Source organism: Vulpes lagopus, chromosome 12 (genome assembly GCF_018345385.1).
Source record: "Vulpes lagopus strain Blue_001 chromosome 12, ASM1834538v1, whole genome shotgun sequence".
NCBI classification, from domain to species: Eukaryota; Metazoa; Chordata; class Mammalia; order Carnivora; family Canidae; genus Vulpes; species Vulpes lagopus.
The window spans coordinates 23,245,842-23,268,047 of NC_054835.1; the positions used below are offsets into that span (position 1 = coordinate 23,245,842).

At 47.1% G+C, this 22,206-nt stretch overlaps 1 protein-coding gene across 4 annotated transcripts in view; it reads left to right on the top strand.

Moving 5' to 3' along the window:
- Positions 1-22,206, top strand: part of UNC45B (unc-45 myosin chaperone B) — a 29,316-nt gene that overhangs the window by 2,094 nt on the left and 5,016 nt on the right. For all 4 annotated transcript variants that reach the window (XM_041726202.1, XM_041726201.1, XM_041726204.1 and 1 more), the window contains exons 4-18: positions 683-858; positions 2,073-2,162; positions 4,951-5,118; positions 5,568-5,736; positions 9,485-9,655; positions 11,502-11,673; positions 12,881-13,181; positions 13,976-14,070; positions 14,229-14,370; positions 15,161-15,301; positions 17,149-17,276; positions 18,425-18,491; positions 19,463-19,576; positions 19,924-20,039; positions 20,913-21,030. In XM_041726202.1, the coding sequence (XP_041582136.1) occupies positions 683-858; positions 2,073-2,162; positions 4,951-5,118; positions 5,568-5,736; positions 9,485-9,655; positions 11,502-11,673; positions 12,881-13,181; positions 13,976-14,070; positions 14,229-14,370; positions 15,161-15,301; positions 17,149-17,276; positions 18,425-18,491; positions 19,463-19,576; positions 19,924-20,039; positions 20,913-21,030 (2,168 nt within the window). The remainder of the gene's footprint in view (positions 1-682; positions 859-2,072; positions 2,163-4,950; positions 5,119-5,567; positions 5,737-9,484; positions 9,656-11,501; positions 11,674-12,880; positions 13,182-13,975; positions 14,071-14,228; positions 14,371-15,160; positions 15,302-17,148; positions 17,277-18,424; positions 18,492-19,462; positions 19,577-19,923; positions 20,040-20,912; positions 21,031-22,206) is intronic.

The window sequence follows — 22,206 nt, forward strand, 5'->3', positions numbered from 1 at the left end:
GGCAATTCCCAGGTGGGATAGAGAGCTGCTTTCAAATACCTAAGCTGTCTTCAAATATCTAAAAGACTGTCACAAGGAAGAAGGATTGGATTTCATCTCTGGGGTTCCAGGGCTGAATTTAGGATAAAAGGACAAAGTTATAGACGGAAGGGGGAAGGGTTGTCTTGTTGAAGCTGCTTGGCTGCCTTGAGAAGGAGGGAGCTCGGGAATTCTGGGTGGCGCAGCGGTTTAGTGCCTGCCTTTGGCCCAGGGCGCGATCCTGAGACCCGGGATCGAATCCCACGTCGGGCTCCCGTTGCATGGAGCCTGCTTCTCCTTCTGCCTGTGTCTCTGCCTCTCTCTCTCTCTCTCTCTCTCTGATGTGACTATCATAAATAAATAGAAATTAAAAAAAAAAAAAGAAGGAGGGAGCTCCCCACTGCTGGAGGTATGAAGTCCCCGTTGGATGAGCACTTGGCTGAGATCATGATGTAGCAGAAACTGAAGCATCAGGAGCTAGATGAGATGACCCTTAAGTTCCCTTCCTACCTTGAGGCTATGATCCTTACTGCCTCCCTGACAAAGAAGAGCCTTCGGCCAGATAGTCTACATTGGTGGATAATTTCCACTGAAGATAGAGAAGCAGGGGCAGGGACGGGTGGTCTGCAGCCCAGGCCTCTGAGGCCCTGCCTCCCCTCGTTAGCTATTGACATCAACTCCTCGGACATCAAGGCTCTGTATCGGCGATGCCAGGCACTGGAGCACCTGGGAAAGTTGGATCAGGCCTTCAAGGATGTGCAGCGCTGTGCTACCCTCGAGCCACGGAACCAAAACTTCCAGGAGACGCTGAGGAGGCTCAACACCAGCATCCAAGAGAAAGTGAGCTGGACCCCTTCCCACAAGCCTCAGTCTGCCTCCCCAACCCCTACTGGGGACAAGTTAGGGAAGCAGGGAAGCAGGACACCAGGGGAGGTCTAACACTTCCTCCACACTCTTGGATGGAATGAACACATGACACAGGGTGGCACCATAGAATAGCCAGGCAGATGTGCCCATCTTTGAATGATCAGAGATGCTTGTTGAAGGGCACAAGCTAGCCAGAGCTAGAACATGGGTCTCTTAAATTTTAGATGGAGGCTTAAAAAAAATAATCTTGTATGTATGCAACATGACCTTCCTTTCTTTCTAGGAGAGCAGAGGCAGCATTGAGGAGAGGGTATTGCAAATGGAGTGGGGTGGAGAAAACTTGGATCAGAGGTATCCTGCATCCTAGCCCTGGCTTAGGTACCAGTTTTCTAAGGAATCCCTTAGGGTGTCAGTTCCCTTTCTGCAAGAGCAGGAGGGTAGATGATCACTAAGCTCCTTACTCCAAGACTCAGTAACTTCTCTGTGCCTGGGGCAGCCCCATGGTGGGACAACGGCACACTGTCCAGAGTGTAGACTCCAGGGCTGTGTAAACAAACGGAGGAGTGACCCAAGAAGGGGTGGCAAATGAGAGACCCCCCTAGGAGGAAATGAACCCAGGATGGAAATAGGCAGGACCATAGACCAGCAGAACAAAGTAGTGGGAAGTACAGAGGAGCTGGCAAATTGGGGGTGGGTGGGAGGGGCAGTGTGTGATGATCAGTTAGGTCATTTTATGGTAGATTCAGAGCACTGGGGTTGGGGATGAGGGATGAGATATCCAAACATAATTGTTTTAATCTGTGTAAAGAGATGCTTGAAAATTGCTTTAGGCTTCTGGTCCTAGACACCAAATTCTGTTTTAGCCAGTGTTTAAGTATGTAACAGCTAATTATTAACTAGACTGCAAAATTGGGGTGATAATCTATAGCCTTCCAAGACCTGTGATGACCACATGGGATAGCGAACTTAAGTAGACTGTAAGCCTTGTGGGGCAAGGACTTGATTTTGTTCACCATTCTGTCCGCAGCATCTGCAAGAGTGACTGACGCATAATAGCTGTTCAGTAAATGTTTGTGGGATGAATGAGTAACAGTGTTGGGGCCCCGAGGAGATACCCTAATATTTGCTAAGCCGCCCGAAATGCGGACCCTGCCTGCCTCCTTCCCCACTCCCTCCTCTCTCCTCAGCTCCGTGTGCAGTTTTCCACGGACTCCAGGGTACAGAAGATGTTCGAGATCCTCCTGGATGAAAGCAGTGATGCTGACAAGCTGGAGAAGGTGAGTGCTGGGCAACGGGCTGGCCAGCAGAGGGCGGACTCGGGACACCCACCCCCGTATTTGTACTTCCGCTGCAGGCCTTGCCCCTATCTCTGGACAGAGACAGTCCTCCTAACTCCTCAACCTCCCCCGTCCACTGCCTGCGGGAGGGGGAGGAGGGCAACCCCTTGGAGAAAATGAACACAAGGAGGCCAGAGGTTATGCACTTTGGAAAATACCCTAATCCTGGCTATAAGGGCCAGGACTAGAGTGAGACCAATGAGGAGAGAGTCATGCAGCAGGATCGGAGTCTTTACTTAAATTTTTGATATTTTGTTCATCATGGATTTTTTTTTTTATGCATTGCATTGATTTTGATATTTTAAAAAATTGCATTATATATTATTTATCTTGATTGCTGAGGTTTTCGGTGTCCCTGTAAATTTTGCACCCAAGGCAAGTGCCTCACTTGCCATACTGTCGTTTCTACCCTGAGGTTAAAAATGGCTTGTTAAGATATATTCCATTTCATTATAAAATATCACAAAACTTCATCCTGAAATATGAAAATATTTGGTCATAATACTACCCTCTTTTTTTTTTTTTTTTTTAAGATTTTATTTATTTGCTCATGAGAGACACACAGAGAGAGAGAGGCAGAGACACAAGCAGGCTCCATGCACCGGGAGCCCGCCCTGGGACTCAATCCTGGGTCTCCAGGATCACGCCCTGGGCTGAAGGTGGCGCTAAACCGCTGAGCCACCGGGGCTGCCCATAATACCACACTCTTAACCAAATTTGTTGTCCTTTTTCTTTCTTTTTTAAAATGTTCCCTTCTGGTCTTTCTTCACAGGAGATGCCTGGGGAATTTTTGTTAGTTTTATGGTCAGTAAACGATACAATACGCAAATACCTTTTATAACAAACCGTTGTGAGGACATAAGGAGTTGTTATTGATAAATGCACCTGGACAAGTACAAAGCCCTTGACTGGTAGAGTGATGATGGTTCTGGTGATACTTGCCTGGGATTTTCTCATCAGCCTCCTCCAGCATCATTCCTTCTCTATTTGTTGACTTTCTCCTTCTCTTGCCTCATGAGTTTTTTCCCCCAACCCCAGCTTTTCACATTCTGCTGAGACCTCCTCTCCTGATCCAGAGCCATTTAGGGCATATGTATCCTTAAGGCTTTAGGGTGGGAAGACACTGGGGAACTTTTTTTTTTTTTTTTTTTAGATTTTTACTTATTTATTCATGAGACACACAAAGAGGCAGAGACATAGGGAGAGGGAGAACCAGGCTCCTTCTGGGAGAAGCAGGCTCCCCCTGGGATGCGGGACTCCCTCCCAGGACCTGGGGACTACGCCCTGCGCCAAAAGGCAGATGCTCAACCACTGAGCCGCCCAGGCGTCCCGACATTGGAGAACTTTCTAGCTTAACTGCCTAATTTTGGAATCTGGGATGCAGAGAGCTGCCATGACTTGCCTGAGGTCATACAGCTAGCGTGTAGCAGAATCAGTACTCATACTTAGGACCTTCAAGACCCATCTCTTGCTCTCTCTGCCTACCATTTTCCACCTTCCTGAGAACCCCTGTAACTTCAGATTGCCCTGAACAGATAAACAAACAAACCCCAAATGCCAAAACCATATTCAAGAGAAATTTTTAAAGAAAAATAATTCTCCATGAAGGAGTACTTGGGTGGCTCAGTTGGTTAAGCATCTGTCTTCAGCTCAGGTCATGATCTCAGGGTCCTGGCATGGAATCCAGTGTTGGGCTCCCTGCTGAGCAGAGAGTCTGCTACTCCCTCTGCCTGCTGTTCCCTCCTGCTCCTGCAGCCTCTCTCTTAAATAAATAAATAAATAAATAAATAAATAAATAAATAAATGCTTAAAAAATTCTCCAAATAAAAACACTTCTACTCTGTTAAAAGATAAACTGAGGCATATTAATAATTTTAAGAGTTTATTTGGGCAAAATGGATTTGGGTAGCACCAAAACAGGACGTGGTTAGGAGCTCTCTACCCACAGGAACTGGGGGAAAGACTTTTAGAAAAGAGGTGGACACATAGCCACAAAATTATTTGATTGGCTATAGCTTAAGCAGTTACATTATTTGGGAAAGCCTAGTTGGCTGTGATTGGTTGTTCTTAAGTTTTAATTTTTTAAAAAGATTTTATTTATTTATTCATGAGAGAGAGAGAGAGACCTCGGCAGAGGGAGAAACAGGTTCCATGCAGGAAGCCCAACATGGGACTCGATCATGCCCTGAGCCAAAGGCAGACGCCCAACCGCTGAGCCACCCACCCAGGCGTCCCTAAGTTTTGATTTCTTAACTGGGAGGCATTGCAGACTTAGGTTTGGGTTTGCTTACATTAGCTGCTACGGCATTAAAGCCACTCATTCTAATGCCCTCCTTGTTTAGTTCACTTAACACTTTGATACCTTTTGGTAGTCCTTATCTATAAGCAAATATACACAGTTTTTTGTTTTCATGTAAGTGCAATCAGAGTGAACCTCCTATTTGGATTCTGCTTACCAGTGTTTTTTCCCAAGTTGCTGGGTAATCTTTTTATTTATGACTTCAGTGGCTGATACATTTCATCGAACTGGCCTCTGTATAAGTTACTTTGTTTCTTCTTTTGAATCATGTTCTTGGGCCACATCTCCAGGAGTAGGACTATAGGGAAAGAATCCAGTATAGAGATGTTTTGAAAATCCAGTCCTTAGGCCAGCCCCTGCCCTGGCCCCTGGCCAAGACCTTGGCAGCCATGCCTCCTCCATGACCCTTGTTGTATCCTCCCTCTCCAGGCCGCCAACAACCTCATCGTCCTAGGGCGAGAAGAAGCAGGGGCTGAGAGGATCTTCCAAAACAATGGAGTGGCCCTGCTGCTGCAGCTTGTGGACACCAAGAGGCCTGAGCTGGTGCTAGCTGCTGTGCGGACCCTGTCGGGCATGTGTAGTGGCCACCGAGCTCGGGTGAGGGCCTGAGTGTCAGGCTAAGGGTGACACGTGGGCAGGGAGCAGGTGGCATAAGTAGACCCTAATACAAAGTCTAAACTGTCCTTTGCTGATTGCAAAGGCTGTGATAATTTGCATTTTATCATATAAATCTTCCAAACCCAGTGTGTATTTTACACCTTAAGCACACCACAATGTGGGACTCACCACACTGCAAGTCCTCAGTGGCCCCATATGGCAAATGGTTCCTATATTGGACAGCCCAGCTTTAAACTGGAAAGAGTTTAAAGAGGCATGGCTAGTGTCAAGGGCCTTCCCAGACCAGAGGCCCCAGGAGGCACTGGCTGCCTGGGCGTATTTCCCTGCTGGAGAGGGAGGATGGGGCTGGTTGTCACCCACTTCCTAACCTGCACGACAGCTGGAAGAGAGGTGCAGGCAGCTGACTTTGGGTCTTGCTGTGGGTTTAGGCCACAGTGATTCTCCATGCAGTCCGGATAGACAGAATATGTAGCCTCATGGCAGTGGAGAACGAGGAGATGTCTCTGGCCGTCTGCAACCTGCTCCAGGCCGTCATTGATTCTCTGTCAGGGGAGGACAAACAAGAACATCGAGGGAAGGAAGAAGCCCTGGTTCTAGGTAGGAGACATTCTTCAGTGTTTTTCAAAGGGGTGAGGGCCGAGGAGAGTCAGGTGCCACTTCAGACGGCTCATTCCCTGTATGTGGAGGTGGCCTGGTTTATTTTATATTTATTTTCTAATTATAAAAGTAATAGAGCAGCAGCATCTTCAATAGCTTAAAAGTGGGAAGCAACTCTAGTGTCCATGCGTGGGTGAATGGATAAATACAATATGGCATATACACACAATGGAATATTATTCAGCCTTAAAAAGGAAGGACATCCTGACATCTGCTGCTACATGGATGAACCTTGAGTGTAATAAGCCAGTGACAAAGGCATAAGTACTGTTTGGCTCCACTCCTACAAGGTATCTAGAGTAATCTAAATCATAGAGACAAAAAATAGGATGGTGGTCACCAGGCTAGGAGAGGAGGAAATGAGTTGTTTGGTTTTAATTATTATAGGACAAAAACGTTCTGGAGATGGATGGAGATAATGGCAGCACAACAATATGAATGTACTTAATGCCACTGAACTGTATACTTAAAAATGGTCAAAATGAAGGGCACCTGGGTGGCTCAGATGGTTAAGTGTCTTCCTTAAGCTCAGGTTATGATCCTGGGGTCCTGGGATTGAGCCCCAAGTCAGGCTTCTGACCCAGTGAGAAATCTGCTTCTCCCTCTCCCTTTGCCCCTACCTCCTGCTCGTGCTCTTTTTTGCAAATAAATAAATAAAATCATTCAAAAATGGTTAAAATGATCAATTTTATTCATGTATATTTTACTACAAGTAGAAGAAAGTAAGAGACTTACTGGAATTTGGAAAAATTTAGAAATATGTAAAGATTAAAAAAAACCCACCTATAATTCCCCTCCAGATAATCCAGATTATCACTGCCACATGTGTCTTTCCAGTCTCTTTTTAAAAAAGATTTATTTATTTATTCATGAGAGACACAGAGAGAGAGAGAGAGAGGCAGAGACATAGGCAGAGGGAGAAGCAGACTCCCTGCAAGGAGTACCATGTGGGACTCGATCCCAGATCCCAGGATCACGCCCTGAGCTGAAGGTAGATGCTCAACAGCTGAGGCACCTAGGCGTCCCTCCAGTCTTTTTTCTATCCATCCACATAAATACCGATTTAACAAAATTGGAATTTGGCTAGGAATAGATTTGTGTTTTCTTTTCCTTCACTAGGCATTATATGAGTATTTCATACCATTAAATGTTCTTTAAAAATATTCTTTTTTATTTTAAAAATCATTCATTTTTCATTTGTTTCATTTCAAATACATGCACTTATAGACTCAGTCTTTTTCCAGCATATCCAGGTCCTGGGCATGGTTTTAGAAGTTCCTGCTCTGCCTGGGAAGGTTCACTAATAGAAAGCTTGACTTTAAATATTTTCATTAAAATAAATAAATAAATAAATATTTTCATTATATTCCATTGTATGAATATATCATAATTCACCAACCAACTCTATATCAGTGGAGATTTAGATTGCTCCTAGTTGCATGCTTATAAAAGGCAGTTCAGTAGCTATTCTTTACACAAAGTTATACTTGCATTTGCAATTATTTTCTTGGAATAAAATTCCTAGTAATGGGAATATAGGTCAAAGGCTATGAACACAACTGAAGTTTTCTCTCCATGTTACTTTTGGATTCCTTTTTGAGAGGGTGCATGAATTTGTACTCTTACCAAGTGATGCTGATGGGGGTCCCATCTCCACTCATTCTCCTACCAGATTTGAATACTCTCATTTAAAAAAAATTTCCTCGTGATCCTGGAGACCCGGGATCGAATCCCATATCAGGCTCCTGGTGCATGGAGCCTGCTTCTCCCTCCGCCTGTGTCTCTGCCTCTCTCTCTCTCTCTGTGACTATCATAAAAAAAAAAAAAAAAAAAAAAAAAAGGGGATCCCTGGGTGGCGCAGCGGTTTGGCGCCTGCCTTTGGCCCAGGGCGCGATCCTGGAGACCCGGGATCGAATCCCATATCAGGCTCCCGGTGCATGGAGCCTGCTTCTCCCTCCGCCTGTGTCTCTGCCTCTCTCTCTCTCTCTGTGACTATCATAAATTAAAAAAAAAAAAAATTAAAAAAAAATAAAAATAAATTTCCTATTCATTAGGTAAAAATAACTTCATTTGAATTTTTATTTTATTTATTTATTTATTTTTCTTTCTTTTTTTTTTATTTTTTTATTTATGATAGTCACAGAGAGAGAGAGAGAGAGAGGCAGAGACACAGGCGGAGGGAGAAGCAGGCTCCATGCACTGGGAGCCTGATGTGGGATTCGATCCCGGGTCTCCAGGATCGCGCCCTGGGCCAAAGGCAGGCGCCAAACCACTGCGCCACCCAGGGATCCCTATTTTTCATTTGAATTTTAAAAAATCACTAGTGAGATTGATCATTTTTCTTTATTTTTATTAGCCATTTGGATTCGTTTGTCTTCCAACAACCTGTCATATATCATTACCCTTATTTTTTCTTGGAGTATCAGTGTTTTTCTTATTGATTCATAAGAGCTCTTTGTAGATTAATAACATGAACCTTTGGGAGTCCTGGATTCTTGATGTGGTTCTGACTTAACTGTCGTAATGGTCAGCAAGTCACATTCTTTTTTCTGTGCTAGAACCACTGGAGGGTCCCAAATGGTACACTTGTACAACTGGTGGTTAACTGGAGATGCTGGCCAGGACATCTTGGTTTTTCTCTTTGTGGCATCTCTAGTGGGCATCTTGGGTGTCTGTATGGTGGCCTCATTTTCAATGGACGAGCCCCAATGTGCAAGTGCTTTTAAGCTGCTGGGTGTGCTCTAAGTCACATGATTGACCCAGGGCCAGAGTGGAAGAGCATCCCCAAGAATGGGAACACTGAAAGGTATGATGCACTGAGGGCCACAGCTTCCTTGGGAAGTTGAAAGTTGTTGGACATCTCTGCTAAGGAATTCTACTAGATACTGATTTAGGATCCATCTCCTTGTAGCTTCCACCCCACTCTGACCCCAGTTCTGCTCTCTAGAGCATCATAGAAGAAGTCTATTCTTTTGCCTTCATGACACACCCTTATCTGAAAAACTATCACATCCACTGATGACTTTCCTTGTCCAGTTAGATAGCCTCTTTCCTTCATCAGTCATTCCTATGACATGTTTTGGAGATCCTTTCCTTTCTACTCCCTTCCTCCCTCCCCGCCTGCCTTTGAGCTCTAAACTAGAATGAGAACAAAAATCCCTAAGATGCAGTGAAGTCAGACAGGGAAAAAGCAGGAAAAAGCATTTACCTTTTAATCCCCCAGCGGGCAGGGAAGATCTGGCATCCCATCTGAGGCTTTGAATTTGGGCTCCCAGCATGCCTGAATCTGCAGGGAGTAAGATGTCTGTAAGGAATATAAATTTCTTTTCTGGAAAACATTTTGTTAAATCAGTTTATTAAAAGCTACATGAAGTGTCCCTGGCTCCCTGCCAGTCATGCCTTGGAATAAAGAACTTTCTAAGAACCAGAGCTGTTCAAGGATGGCAGGAGCTGTTGTAGAAGTCAGTGTGCAGCGTAAAGTGGCTGGAGGCCCATTGGGGGTATTGTCTAGGAACCTCCCTTTTTGGGGCTGAGATGGGCAATACTATATCTTCTGGGGAAATTCCAACTTCCAGGAAGCCATGGATTCCATATTTTCAGAACCCTTCTAAAAACCTCTGCCATTCCTGGTCCTATAGATCTGAGTAAGACCCTACTCTCTACTTACTCTTGTCCTCTCCTTCCTCAGACACCAAGAAGGACCTGAAGCAGATCACCAGCCACCTGCTTGACATGCTGGTCAGTAAGAAAGTGTCTGGCCAGGGCAGGGATCAAGCCCTGAATCTGCTCAATAAGAATGTCCCCAGGAAGGACCTTGCCATTCACGACAACTCGCGTACCATCTATGTGGTGGATAACGGTGAGGAGGTGGGAGGGTCTGGGGCTCATTCCAACCTTTCAGGGGGGCACCAGGATATCTGGCACTGAGCAGAAAGCAGAGGAGGTGTGGCCTTTGCCTAGAACAAGTCTTCAGTCCCACTGAAAAGCCAGGAAAAGGCATTAACACTTAGAAACCACCAACGGGCTGGTGAGGATTTAGATCAAAGCTCAGCTCTGAATTAAGGGCCTGAACACACACAGAAAATGCCCAAACATGCTGGAAAACACCTGGACAGAGTTACTTAACCAATGCGGGCAATGCCAAAGACAAACAGGACTCCACCAACCTTGGGGGAATGTTCCTGAAGTCCCATGGTTGGCAAAAATACTTCACAGGCTTTCTAGAAGGGAGAAATGGCATCAAGTGTCCTATATATAAGGCATAGTAACAAGGTTCTAGCAGACAGTCCCTAAATTTGTTGGCTCCAAGATATTACCCACTCTCCCAAATCCACTTTAATTGTTCAGGAGTCATACCTATGGCTTTATCATCTACTGTGATAAACTCCCACAGGTTTAAAAACATATAGAACCATCCTTTATTCTAAAAGGTTCAGATTAGCTTCCACCCATTTGAAATTTATCCTCTTTTGATATTGCATTTCCTCATTTGGTTTTCACAGATCTCAGCAAAGTGTACTTTAACAGATTACTCTAGCACTTATAAACCTCCTACCTCAGCACTTCCTTCCCTCCTCCTCCCCAGTTCTGGTCTTCTCTGCATATATTTCAAAGGGTGAATCATAGACCTCTTTCTCTGTACTCGGACCTAGGTCCAACCACACAGTTAATAGGTAGGGTAGGTGGGAAGCAATATTTGTTACTCAATCAGAATAACATACAACTCAGGGGCGCCTGGTGGCTCAGTCGGTTGAGTGTCTGCCTTCTGCTTGTGTCATGATCCTCAGGGTTCTAGGATGGAGCCCTGTGTCACCCTGCTCAGCAGGGAGCCTGCTTCTCCCTCTCCTGCTTCCCCTGCTTGTACTCTCTCTCTCAAATGAATGAATGAATGAATGAATGAATGAATAAATAAATAAATAAATAAATATTTTTAAAAAGAGAGAATGTACAACTCTTTTACTTTTTTGGAGCAAATTACCACATCTGTGGTGTCACCACTCTGTCCTTATCGCACCTTCTGTCCTTATTACAGCTTATTTAATCTTCATACGACTGTTCCTTATTCCATTGTGAGTTTTTTGAGGAGAGGATTGTATTTTTTATTTCAGTATTTGCTACCTAAAAGGTGCTAATTTATTTCTTCACTTATTCCTTCATTTATTCAACAGATATGTAATGACTGAATTAGCCTAATGGGTAATAGGAAGTCATTGAAGTTTCTTCAACAGAAGAGAGAAGAGATAGTAATAATAAATAGCAAATGTAGCATTTACTAAATAAATAGTAAGTGTTTGTTGAGTGATAATGACATGTCTGGATTGGCCCTAGGCAGTTTCCATACATTATCTCATTGAGTCCTCAAATGCTCTGTGGTAGGTAGTATGGTTCCCATTTTATAGAAGTGAGGCCTGGGGAAGAGAGAATATCAAATAATATTTGGGGAAGGTTATACATCAACCCATAGAGGGTACATGTGAAAATAGAGGCCCACCCACAATGGGAGGTGAATTGCTCACCTAGGGGCAGAGTCAGGTGCAGAATGTGGGTCTCCCGGCCCCATACCAGTACCCTTCATTCTGGAAAAGCCATGTACTGCCAAAAGATATGCTGGAGAGAAGCTGGTGTTAAGACAACTGAAGAAGAGGGTGTGTTTGTGAGGACAGACCCCAGCAGAGATCTGACAATTGCCATCATCTGTCCTGCAGGCCTGAGGAAGATCTTGAAGGTGGTGGGGCAGGTTCCAGATCTGCCATCCTGCCTGCCTCTGACTGACAACACCCGAATGCTGGCTTCCGTCCTCATCAACAAGCTCTACGATGACCTGCGCTGTGACCCAGAGCGTGATCACTTCCGCAAGATCTGTGAGGAATACATCACGTGAGTCTCCTGGAGGTCTCAGGGAATCATGCTCTGTATTAGTTACCTATGGCTGTATAACAAATCACCCCAAAATGTAGCAAGAAGCTTGAAGTAATAGTAATCATTTATTATTTCACAATATGACCGCAGTTTGGGAGTGACTAGGTTGGGTGGATCTGGCTCTGGGGCTCTCATGAACTGACTGTCACACGTCGGCCTGGGCTGCAGTCATCTGAAGGCCTGCATGCTGGTGCTGGTTATTGACAGGAGGCCTCCATTCCTCCCGGTATGAGCGTGGCCACAGGTAGCTTGAGTATCATTACTGCCTGGTACCCAGAGTGAGCAATTCAGAGAGAACAAGGCAGAAATGGCAATGTCTTCTATTACCTAGCTTCAGAAGTCACACACGATCATTTCCGCCACATTCTCTTTGTGAGAAGCAAGTTGTGAAGAGTGGTCTGCATTTAAGAGGAGAGAGTTAGGTTCTATCTTTTGCATGGAGGGGTGTCAAAATATTTTTGGACTTATTTAAAACCTACCACAAGCTCCTGAGGTTGAAGGAACAAATGTCAGCTTATCAAAGAGACAGAGAGTGGGCCCGTCTGTGTTGGGGTGGCTGCTGGACTGTCCCACTAGACATCTGAGCTGCTGGGAAGCCCATTGATGGACAGCGCTCGCCTCTCTTTGGGACTTCTCTCAGTTGGAGACACTGCTTCCTCCTCCCCAGGGCGGCCAGCATCCAATGCCCTGTGTGTCCCCCACCCCCACCCCCAGCTGGAAACAACTCTGGAGGGTGTCCCAGCTGTAGCACTCATCACAGGCTGAGGCTTTATGATGACTGAGTTGCAGCCCAGTGCATCCTTCTGCCTCCTTCTGCTGAGGCTTGCTTCCTTCCCTTCTAAAACATGAGCTGACCCCAAGAGTTCTCCCTAATCAAAGTCCTTTGTGTCAGTCCCCATCCATCTGACTATGCTTCTTGGGGGGACACAACCCATGGCATGTCTGTTACATCACTCACCCTCACCATAACTCTGATTAGTAGTACTATACCGTCAGTTTATAGATCAAGAAGCTGAGGCTCAGAGAGGGTCAGGGAATCGCCCAAGGTCACACAGCACATGAGTGGTAGATCCAGGACGTAAATTTGGATCTGTCTGCTTCCAAATCCCACATTCTTCCCACCCACATTAGCCAGTTCTCCTGACCACCTTGTCCTTGATTTTAGGGGCAAGTTTGACCCCCAGGACATGGACAAGAACGTGATTGCCATTCAGACAGTGTCAGGGATCCTGCAAGGCCCCTTTGACCTGGGCAATCAGCTGTTGGGAATGAAAGGTGTGATGGAGATGATGGTAGCGCTGTGTGGCTCCGAGCGGGAGGTAGACCAGCTGGTGGCCGTGGAGGCCCTCATCCACGCATCCACCAAGCTCAGCCGTGCCACCTTCATCATCACCAATGGCGTGTCACTGCTCAAAGAGATCTACAAGACCACCAAAAATGAGAAGATTAAGATCCGCACACTGGTGGTGAGTGTTGGTACCAGACATGGTGGGTGCCGGGCCCCAGGGACACCGGATGAGTGAGGCGTGGCTCCTCTCCATGGGAAGCCCATGCTGTGGGGGAGCTTCTGCCCAGCCAGCATTTTCAGAGCAAACTCGAAAAAAACAGTTTGTTTCCCTAATCAGTTTCTGGATGGCACTGATAACCCATTTCAATTTTTCCAGTTTCATTTTATGGCAACTCTTTTCATGGGTCTTTTAGTTTGCTTGTAAACAATTACAGTGACAATTTGAGTCGTTGATGTGTTTCCTGTTTATATCAATTTTTAAGAAACTAATTATAGCTTCTTCCATCATGAGTTTTCTCTTTTGGAAGGCATGTTTTCCATTTTTTTTTTTTTTTTAACGTTTTCCTAAGAGTACAATTTCTCCTGGGTAAAATTCTGCATATCTGAATTTGTTATCCATGTGGTCTGATTTCTGTGCTGGTTTTTGTGCTAGCATAACTTGCACCATTGCAGTTTCAGGTAAGATTAGTATCGTTTTGTGCTGATTTTCCAAAACAGCAGTGGAGCCAAAATGGTGGCAGCGGAATGGGGCAGGGTAAAGAAGTCCAGCTTCATGAGCATCTGCCCCATCCTGGAAGCCTCAGGGGAGGCATCTTGGAAGAGGTGACACCTGAGCTGAGTTCGGTAGTAGGCAGAGAGGTGTATCCAGGCAAAGACAAAGGGGCAAAGTGTTCCAGCCACAGGGACCTGTTTGAGCAAGGCCCTTTGTCTCCAAGTGTGTCTGACTCTAGAAGCATCTCCCTTCCCCCACAGGGACTCTGTAAGCTGGGCTCCGCAGGGGGCACGGACTATGGCCTCAGGCAGTTTGCTGAAGGGTCCACGGAGAAGCTGGCCAAACAGTGTCGCAAGTAAGGGGGTTCGACTTCCCCAGGCCCACCGTCTTCTCTCTGGGATGTGCTCTAGTGGATGCCGCATGGTGAAAGGTCCCCACTGCCCTGAAATGGGTTCACTCTCTTGACCCGAGCTCTGGCCCCCTTCCCCAGTGCTCTTCCTCTCCTATTTCCAGGTGGCTGTGCAATGCATCCATAGATACCCGGACCCGGCGATGGGCAGTGGAGGGCCTGGCCTACCTCACCCTGGATGCCGACGTGAAAGACGACTTTGTCCAGGACATCCCCGCCCTGCAGGCCATGTTTGAGCTGGCCAAGGCAAGCGTGGCCCTGACCTCTGGCCTTCAGGAAAGGTCTACTAGATTCAAGCTCATAGGGTCCTCTGCTGAGCCTGAGAAATGGGACTCCTGTGTCTTCATCCAGGCTCTGGCCCTACTGCCGATGTAAACCAGATTGGTTACTTCCCCCTGTCTGCCCTTCATTTTACCTGACCATAAAATGGGTGCTCGTGCTAATTCCCTGGTTCTTTTCCACCACCAAAAGGAGGAGGGGAAAGAGGGAGTTTCCACCCGGGGCCAGACCAGAGGTGTGTCCAGTCCCTACCCATCCCCCGCCCCCATCCCATGGCAAAGTATGTCGGGTTTGGGCATTTCAAAGAGGCACAGAGCAAGCAGCACACTCTGAGGGCTCCCCCGCCATGCTCTCCTGGGGTACTGTGGCTAGTGCAGGAGAAATGTCTGCCCACCCTGCGTGAGCAGAGCTAGTTCTGCTGTTCCCTCTGTGCCACCTGCTGTTGTCCAAGTGGGGCTCAAACCAACTCACCCGACAGGTCAGAGGGCTGGCTTTTTTTTTTTTTTAGGTTTTATTTATTTATTCATGAGACACACACACACACACACACAGAGGCAGAGACACAGGCAGAGGGAGAAGCAGGCTCCATGCAGGAAGCCCAATGTGGGACTCGATCCGGGGACCCCAGGATCAGGCCCTGCCCTGGGCCGAAGGCGGCCCTAAACCTCCAGCAACCCGGGCTGCCGCAGGGGGCCGTCCTGGAAGCAGAGATTTGTTCTAAAGTTTTCCCTCCCGTCCCCCCGCCCCATAACTGCAGACGGCTGACAAGACCATCCTGTACTCCGTGGCCACCACCCTGGTGAACTGTACCAACAGCTATGATGTCAAGGAGGTCATCCCGGAGCTGGTGCAGCTCGCCAAGTTCTCCAAGCAGCACGTGCCCGAGGAGCACCCTAAGGTAGGGTAGGGATGAGGCCGGGGTGGGGGGAGTCTGCGCCACCAGGCATCCAGAGAAGCAGAACGGAAGAACCACGATGTCGGGGTGCTGTGGGTGGGTGTGGGAGCATTTGGCAGAGGACGCCGATAGACTGAAGATGATCGTGGTCAATGTCTCCCACTAGGTGGCGCTCGTCCCCCCCTTAGTTTTAAGGGTTTATGTGCCTTGGGGGGTGAGGATCCAACCATCATGTGTAGTCTGAAAAATCAAATGGGGCCATGATGAACGTTTTGCAATTTATGTTGTTTCATGGACATCAGACAGACAGTATATTTCATGTTTCCAACACTTTCCAGAGATTTCGTTTCCTGGGATATCTGGATTTCGGGATATGGGTGCTAGGTAGGAATAACAAGGGAGAGAATGGGGCCAGGCAGCAGTAGCCCAGATGTCACAAATCCCCCAGAGGCCCTCCTCAGTGATTCCCTGCACTCAAGGGTATGCTTTGTCTGTGGTTTGAATTAGAATGTATATACATTGTATTTCCAGCCAGTGGAAGATTTAGATTTTTTTAAATGGTCAAAGAAGTATAACCACATTGGGAGATCTCTGGGTGGCTCAGGGGTTTAGCACCTGCCTTTGGCCCAGGGCTGATCCTGGGGTCCTGGGATCGGTCGGGTTGGGCTCCTGACATGGGGCCTTCTTCTCCCTCTGCCTGTGTCTCTGCCTCTCTCTCTCTCTCTTTCTCTCTGTCTCTCATGAATAAATAAATAATCTTAAAAAAAGAAAAAGAAATATAACCACATTGCAAAACAAACAAAAATGTAGACCCCAGAGAAAAGGAAATGACCACTCACCAATGAAGTCATCTCCCTCTGACCACTGTCAGTGTCTTGGTACGCACGCTATGTTACTTAGCAGAGGCTGTTTTTCTCCGTGCATCTTTTTTCTTTTCATAGTTAGAATGTTTTATACCCGATTTTGGGAAAATGCTTTAGGTGTTTTCCAGATGGCTATGCCATTCTTTTTTAAAATTTATTTTTATTTTTTAAATATTTTATTTATTTATTCATGACAGACACACACACACAGAGAGAAAGAGAGAGAGAGAGAGGCAGAGACACAGGCAGAGGGAGAAGCAGGCTGCTCGCAGGGAGCCTGATGCAGGACTCAATCTCAGGACTCTAGGATCATGCACTGAGCCAAAGGAAGAAGGAAGACAGACACTTAACTGCTGAGCCACTCAGGGGCCCCATTTTTTTCTTAAGTTTTCGTTTAAATTCCAACTAGCCAGCATACAGTGTAATATTAGTGTCAGGTATAGAATTTAATGATTCAGCATTTCCATACAACACCCAGTGCTCATCACAAGTGCCCCCCTTAATCCCCATCACCTGCTATGTCATTCTCTGAATCCGTTTTTAAAGCTGCATACTGTTTTATGCAGGCAAGGCTGTATAGCATACTCTGCTGCTGTAAAGTTCAAATGTGGCTTCTAGAAATCACCCACAAATGCCAGCCACTTCCCACCCTCTTCGAGAATTATCTGTAGGGACTGTTCAACCTTGGGCCTGACTTTGGGTTTCCTTCACAACCCAATCCATTGTTGTCAACTTTATCTGCTCTCTATCCTCTCCCCCTCCTGCCTAAGCACCCACCCCCACCCCCACAATGGAAAGTGAACCTTTTGCAAAGTCCTTTTTGGCATGTAAGGTAACATTCACAGGTTCTGGGGATTAGGACATGGACATCTTTGGGGGGCCATTGTTCAGCCTGCCACAAGCAGTTAGAAATGCACCACCTTTAGTTCCAATACAGATTGGCCTGGTGCCAGGTCCTTCCCCACAGCCACCCTTTTGTCTCCCCAGGACAAGAAGGATTTTATAGACATGCGTGTGAAACGGCTTCTGAAGGCTGGTGTCACCTCTGCACTCGCCTGCATGGTGAAAGCGGACAATGCCATCCTCACTGACCAGACCAAAGAGCTGCTGGCCAGGTGGGGCTGAGGGTATAGAGGTGGCAGGGGAGTAAATGAGTGAATGAGCCATTGTGGGGGTCTGGAGAGGAGATGAAAGAAGATGGGTATTGGAAACTGACATGGCAGGGCACCTGGGGCTCAGTCACTTGAGCGTCTGCTTTTGCCTCAGGTCATGGTCTTGGGGGCTGCAATTGAGTTCCATGTCCCATCAGGCTCCTTGCGCAGTGGGGGACCTGCTTCTCCCTCTGTCCCTCCCCCTGCTTGTGCTCCCTCTTCCTCTTTCCCTCCTTCCCTCTCTCTCTCAAATAAACAAAATCCTTAAAAAAAGAAAAGAAAAGAAAAGAAGAAAAGAAAGAAAAGAAAAGAAAAGAAAAGAAAAGAAAGAAAGAAAAGAAAAGTGACATGGCAGGGCAGGTCATCTCTGGTGGAAATTTGCATAAGGAGGAAAGAGGTCACTGTCCATCCTGGTTACCTGGTTCCCAGGCCCTGTGTGGGACCTGCTATTCCAAAGATGAAAGGCACAGTTTCTGTGTACTGTGATGGAGAGGCAGACAGGCTTACAGTTAAAATATGATGCAGTGGGGGAAACGCAGAGGGTTGGTTGGGGTCCGAGTAGTGACACCCACCAGCCAGACTAGAGGTAGTGGAAGGGCAGCCAGGAAGGCCTCCTGGAGGAAGTGACAAATCAGTGGAGCCATGAGGGGAGAAGAGGAACCACCCAAATACAAGAGAGGAAGGGTTCTGGGCAGAAGGGACAGGATCTACAGATACTGAGGACAGAGGGAGAAGGTGTGAATGAATGGGGTTCTCCATTCCATTGTTCTGGAATGTGGAGTGCACAGGAGGAAGTGATGCCAGTAAGACCAGAGAGGGGAAGAGGACCAGATCACAGAGGTCCTGGAGTGCATCCATGTTGAAGATTTTCTCCTGGTTGATGGACAGCAAGGAGCCATTTGTTGCCTCCCCACATAGGGATGGGGTGGCTCTTTGCAGCCCCTCTTGGCTTCACTTTCTCCCCAGCTCCTTCTATCCATGGCAGTATCCAGCCAAGGTGTCTAATGCCGGGACAGGTACAGAACTTTCCAGGGCTTCACTGGGTCTGACTGGCTGGCCTGCTGATGCCTGGGGAGGGTGCACATTATGTGTCCTTTATCCTTGCCTTACAGGGTATTCCTGGCACTGTGTGATAACCCAAAAGATCGAGGAACTATTGTGGCTCAAGGTGGTGGCAAGGTAATTGGTGGGATAATGTTTGCCATCCTAGAAGGTGATCTACTGGAGAGAAGCATGTGCGCACATGCGCATGCTCTTTGCCTAGCCCAAGAATAATGCACCCCTTGCCCCAACCCAGCCTCCTGGAATACTGTCTTTCAGGTATCTCTCCTATCTGCTCGTGCCTCAAACCAACTTCAGCCAGATTTTATGGTTTGTCATGGGATTTACTGTGGGATCCCTCTCTCTTTTTTTTTTAAGAATTTTATTTATTTATTCATAGAGACACACAGAGAGAGACAGAGGCAAGAGACACAGGCAGAAGGAGAAGCAGGCTCCATGCAGAGAGCCTGACATGGGACTCGATCCAGGGTCTCCAGGATCACGCCCTGGGCTGCAGGCGGCGCTAAACCGCTGAGCCACCGGGGCTGCCCCTGTGGGATCCCTTTCATCCTCCTTGCTATTGGAAGGAAGCATGGTACAGATGCACAGATCATAGACTTTGCTGTAGAACACGTGTCTTTGAGTCCTTGCTCATTCCTTTTTTAGATGCATAACTTTGGGCGAATTACTCAATCTGCCTGAGCCAGTTTCCTCATGTATGAAATGAGGGTGGGGAATCACACATTTACTCTGCAGAATGTCACAAGGATTATAGAAAATACACTTAAAGTATTGGCTCATAGTAGGCGCTCAATAAGTGGCTGCTGGGATGATTAGGTTTGCCCTAAGTCAGGGAGTAAAAAGTCAGTATGTTGATCCATTTATTTTTCCAAAAACCAGCAGGGTGGATGAATGGCGGAGAGTGTAGGCAAAGACATCCAAGTATGCTGGGAAGCTGGAGGAGTGAATCCATGATTCTGTATTTAATCATTCTCTGCGATACTCAGGCTTGCTTATGTTGCAGAGGCAGACAACGGCTGGAAAGGAGGGAGGGGAAGAGAGGCCTCTGGATGTCTGTGACAGAGAAGTGACTGTACCCTCTCTTACAGGCACTTATTCCACTGGCTTTGGAGGGCACGGACGTGGGCAAGGTGAAGGCAGCCCATGCCCTGGCAAAGATTGCTGCCGTCTCTAATCCGGATATCGCCTTTCCAGGGGAGCGGGTGGGTGCCGGGGTGGGTGGGATGGGGCAATGCTTCTAGGGGTCTTTCCCCTTGTTGCCCTAACCCCTGCCTGGGAGGGGGCATGGTGTGGTCACAGAGAGGGCAGTGAATTGGTGGTGCCTGGACTCTAGGCCTGGCTCTGCCCCTGACTTAACAGGGCTGTCCTCTTAGAAACTCAGTTACCTTGTCTGGAAAGTAAGGGAAATAATCCTACCACTCAGGGTCATTATGAAAGCTGAATGAGTGGGTGGGCAAGCATTTTGGAAATTCTAGAGCTGGGCACTGAAATTTTAGGGTCTGGGGGATTATAGTCTCTACCTGACCCACTCCCTGACCCCTCCATGCAGGTGTATGAGGTGGTGCGGCCCCTCGTGAGTCTCCTGGACACACAGAGGGATGGGCTCCAGAACTACGAGGCTCTCCTGGGCCTCACCAATCTGTCTGGGCGGAGTGACAAACTCCGGTGAGTGGGGTGGGGAGGGAGCAGGGGTGGAGAGAGGTGCCCCAGGAGAAGTTTGGTGGAAATTTCAGATACACCATCTGTGCTTCCCGCTGAGGACAGGATCAAAGATAACTGACCAGTAGAAACTGCAGTGGAAGGGATTCGAGTTAGCACCTAGTGAATGTATGAAGGCAAAGGAGATGACAAAGACACTTCTTTCTGACTAAAGTAGTAAAAAAGATACCCAGGGGAGAGGTAGGGATTCCTTCTTGGGAGCGAAGGGGTAGTAGAGAGAATTGGGTTGAGATTCTTTCAGTTGCAAAAAACTCAACTCCCAACTGGTTTAAGGATAAAGGGAATTTAATGACATATAAATAAAAAGTCTGAGGTGACCAGATGCAGGTGTGGCTTGATGCAGGCCTTACAAAGCTTCCCCACTTTCCTACTTTCTTTTCTTCTCTACTCTCCCTACTACTCCCCACTTTCCCACTCCCATCCACTTCTGCCTGTGTTGTCTTAGTTCTCAAACGGGGTCTTCCCCTCTGCCATGAACACAAGGGTCACTCCAGACTTCATATCTTCTTGGCTTCATGTCCAGCAGGAGAGAGAGAAAGAATTTCTCTTCTGCAGCGACAATACAGAAGAATCTCCAGCCTGGTGACGTGTTCATCCCAGACCCCATGGCTATGGCCAGGATGTTATGGTGTCATTTAGTTTACACCCATTGATGCCCTTCCTGGAGCTGGTGGTAGGATTGATGTCATTCAGACTATGCTGGCTGAGGATGTAGGAGGGAACCACAAGCAGGGTGGAATGGCCCTTGGGTGGCCCAAAATGCCAAATGCCCACTACAGAGGACTCAGTGGCCACCCTTCCTCACCTCTCATATTCTAGGCAGAAGATCTTTAAAGAGAAAGCCTTGCCAGACATTGAGAACTACATGTTTGAGAATCATGACCAGCTGCGACAGGCGGCCACTGAATGCATGTGCAACATGGTGGTGAACAAGGAGGTGAGGTGGGCTTGGGACGAGGGTGGGGAACAATCTCCACAAGGAGAGTCCAGCCACAGGGCAGGGCCTGGCCTGAGATTGGGGGTTACAGTGGTATTAAGGTAGCATTTTGCCAGAGAACCCAGGAACCCCCAAATCTCTCCTGGATTACAGCCCCCTTCCTGTAGGGACCCTGAGAGGAATATATGTACCAAGGAGACCAAGGAAAACATACAAAGTAGTATTATTCCAAGCTGCGGCTTTGACCTCTCGCTTGAGCTGGGTGAAATGGAAGGTACCATTTCCCTAAGTTATTTGTGTCTGAATAATTTCATAGCAGAGAAGGATGTAAGACCAAGGCCTCTTCAAGGCCAGGAGAGGTTAGGCCACTTACATGTTTCAAAGTTCCACCTATATAAAAAAGTGAGGAAAAGCAAACACAGATACAAACAATTTTAGAATATTTTAAATGTTCATATTTAATGAACAGTTGCTGTTCCGATGGAAACTGCAATGCACTAGAATTATGTTCTTCGCAGAGTAATTACAGGATTTATAAAAATAAAATGAGTTCAGAACATGCCAATGGCTTCATGGTCCTGCAATGGGGATAAATGATAACCAGGTGGTGAATGAATGTCTTCTTCTTTTCATCCTGCCAGAGTACTGTTATGGCTGTAGGCACAACCTCATCTAAGGTATAGGGCCAAATCTGAGGCCCTTCATGGATGTGATGCCAAGTGGCCCTCCTGGGCCCTCATGTATGAGACTGGTTCCTCTCAATTCTTTTTTTTTTTTTTTTTAAGACTTTATTTATTCATGAGAGACGCACAGAAAGAGGCAGAGACATAGGTAGAGGGAGAAGCAGGCTCCTCAAGGGGAGCCCGATGTGGGACTCCATCCCAAGACCCCGGGATCACAACCTGAGCCAAAGGCAGATGCTCAACTGCTGAGCCACCCAGGCATCCCTGTTTCTCTCAATTCTTAACTCAAGGTCTTGGATCTTTCCACTGGTATAGGATGAAAACTCAACCTATAAAAGCCTGTTGAAGTTAAATAGATCAATCAGTCGGCCAATCAATCTAAACAGGACCTCCCAGGGAGCTGGCCTGAGGCTGGCCCGGGTGGCTGGCAGCCACGTGGGAAAAGAGACTGTGTCCAAAGAAAGAGGAGGGAGAATGAGAAGGGGGAGCAGGC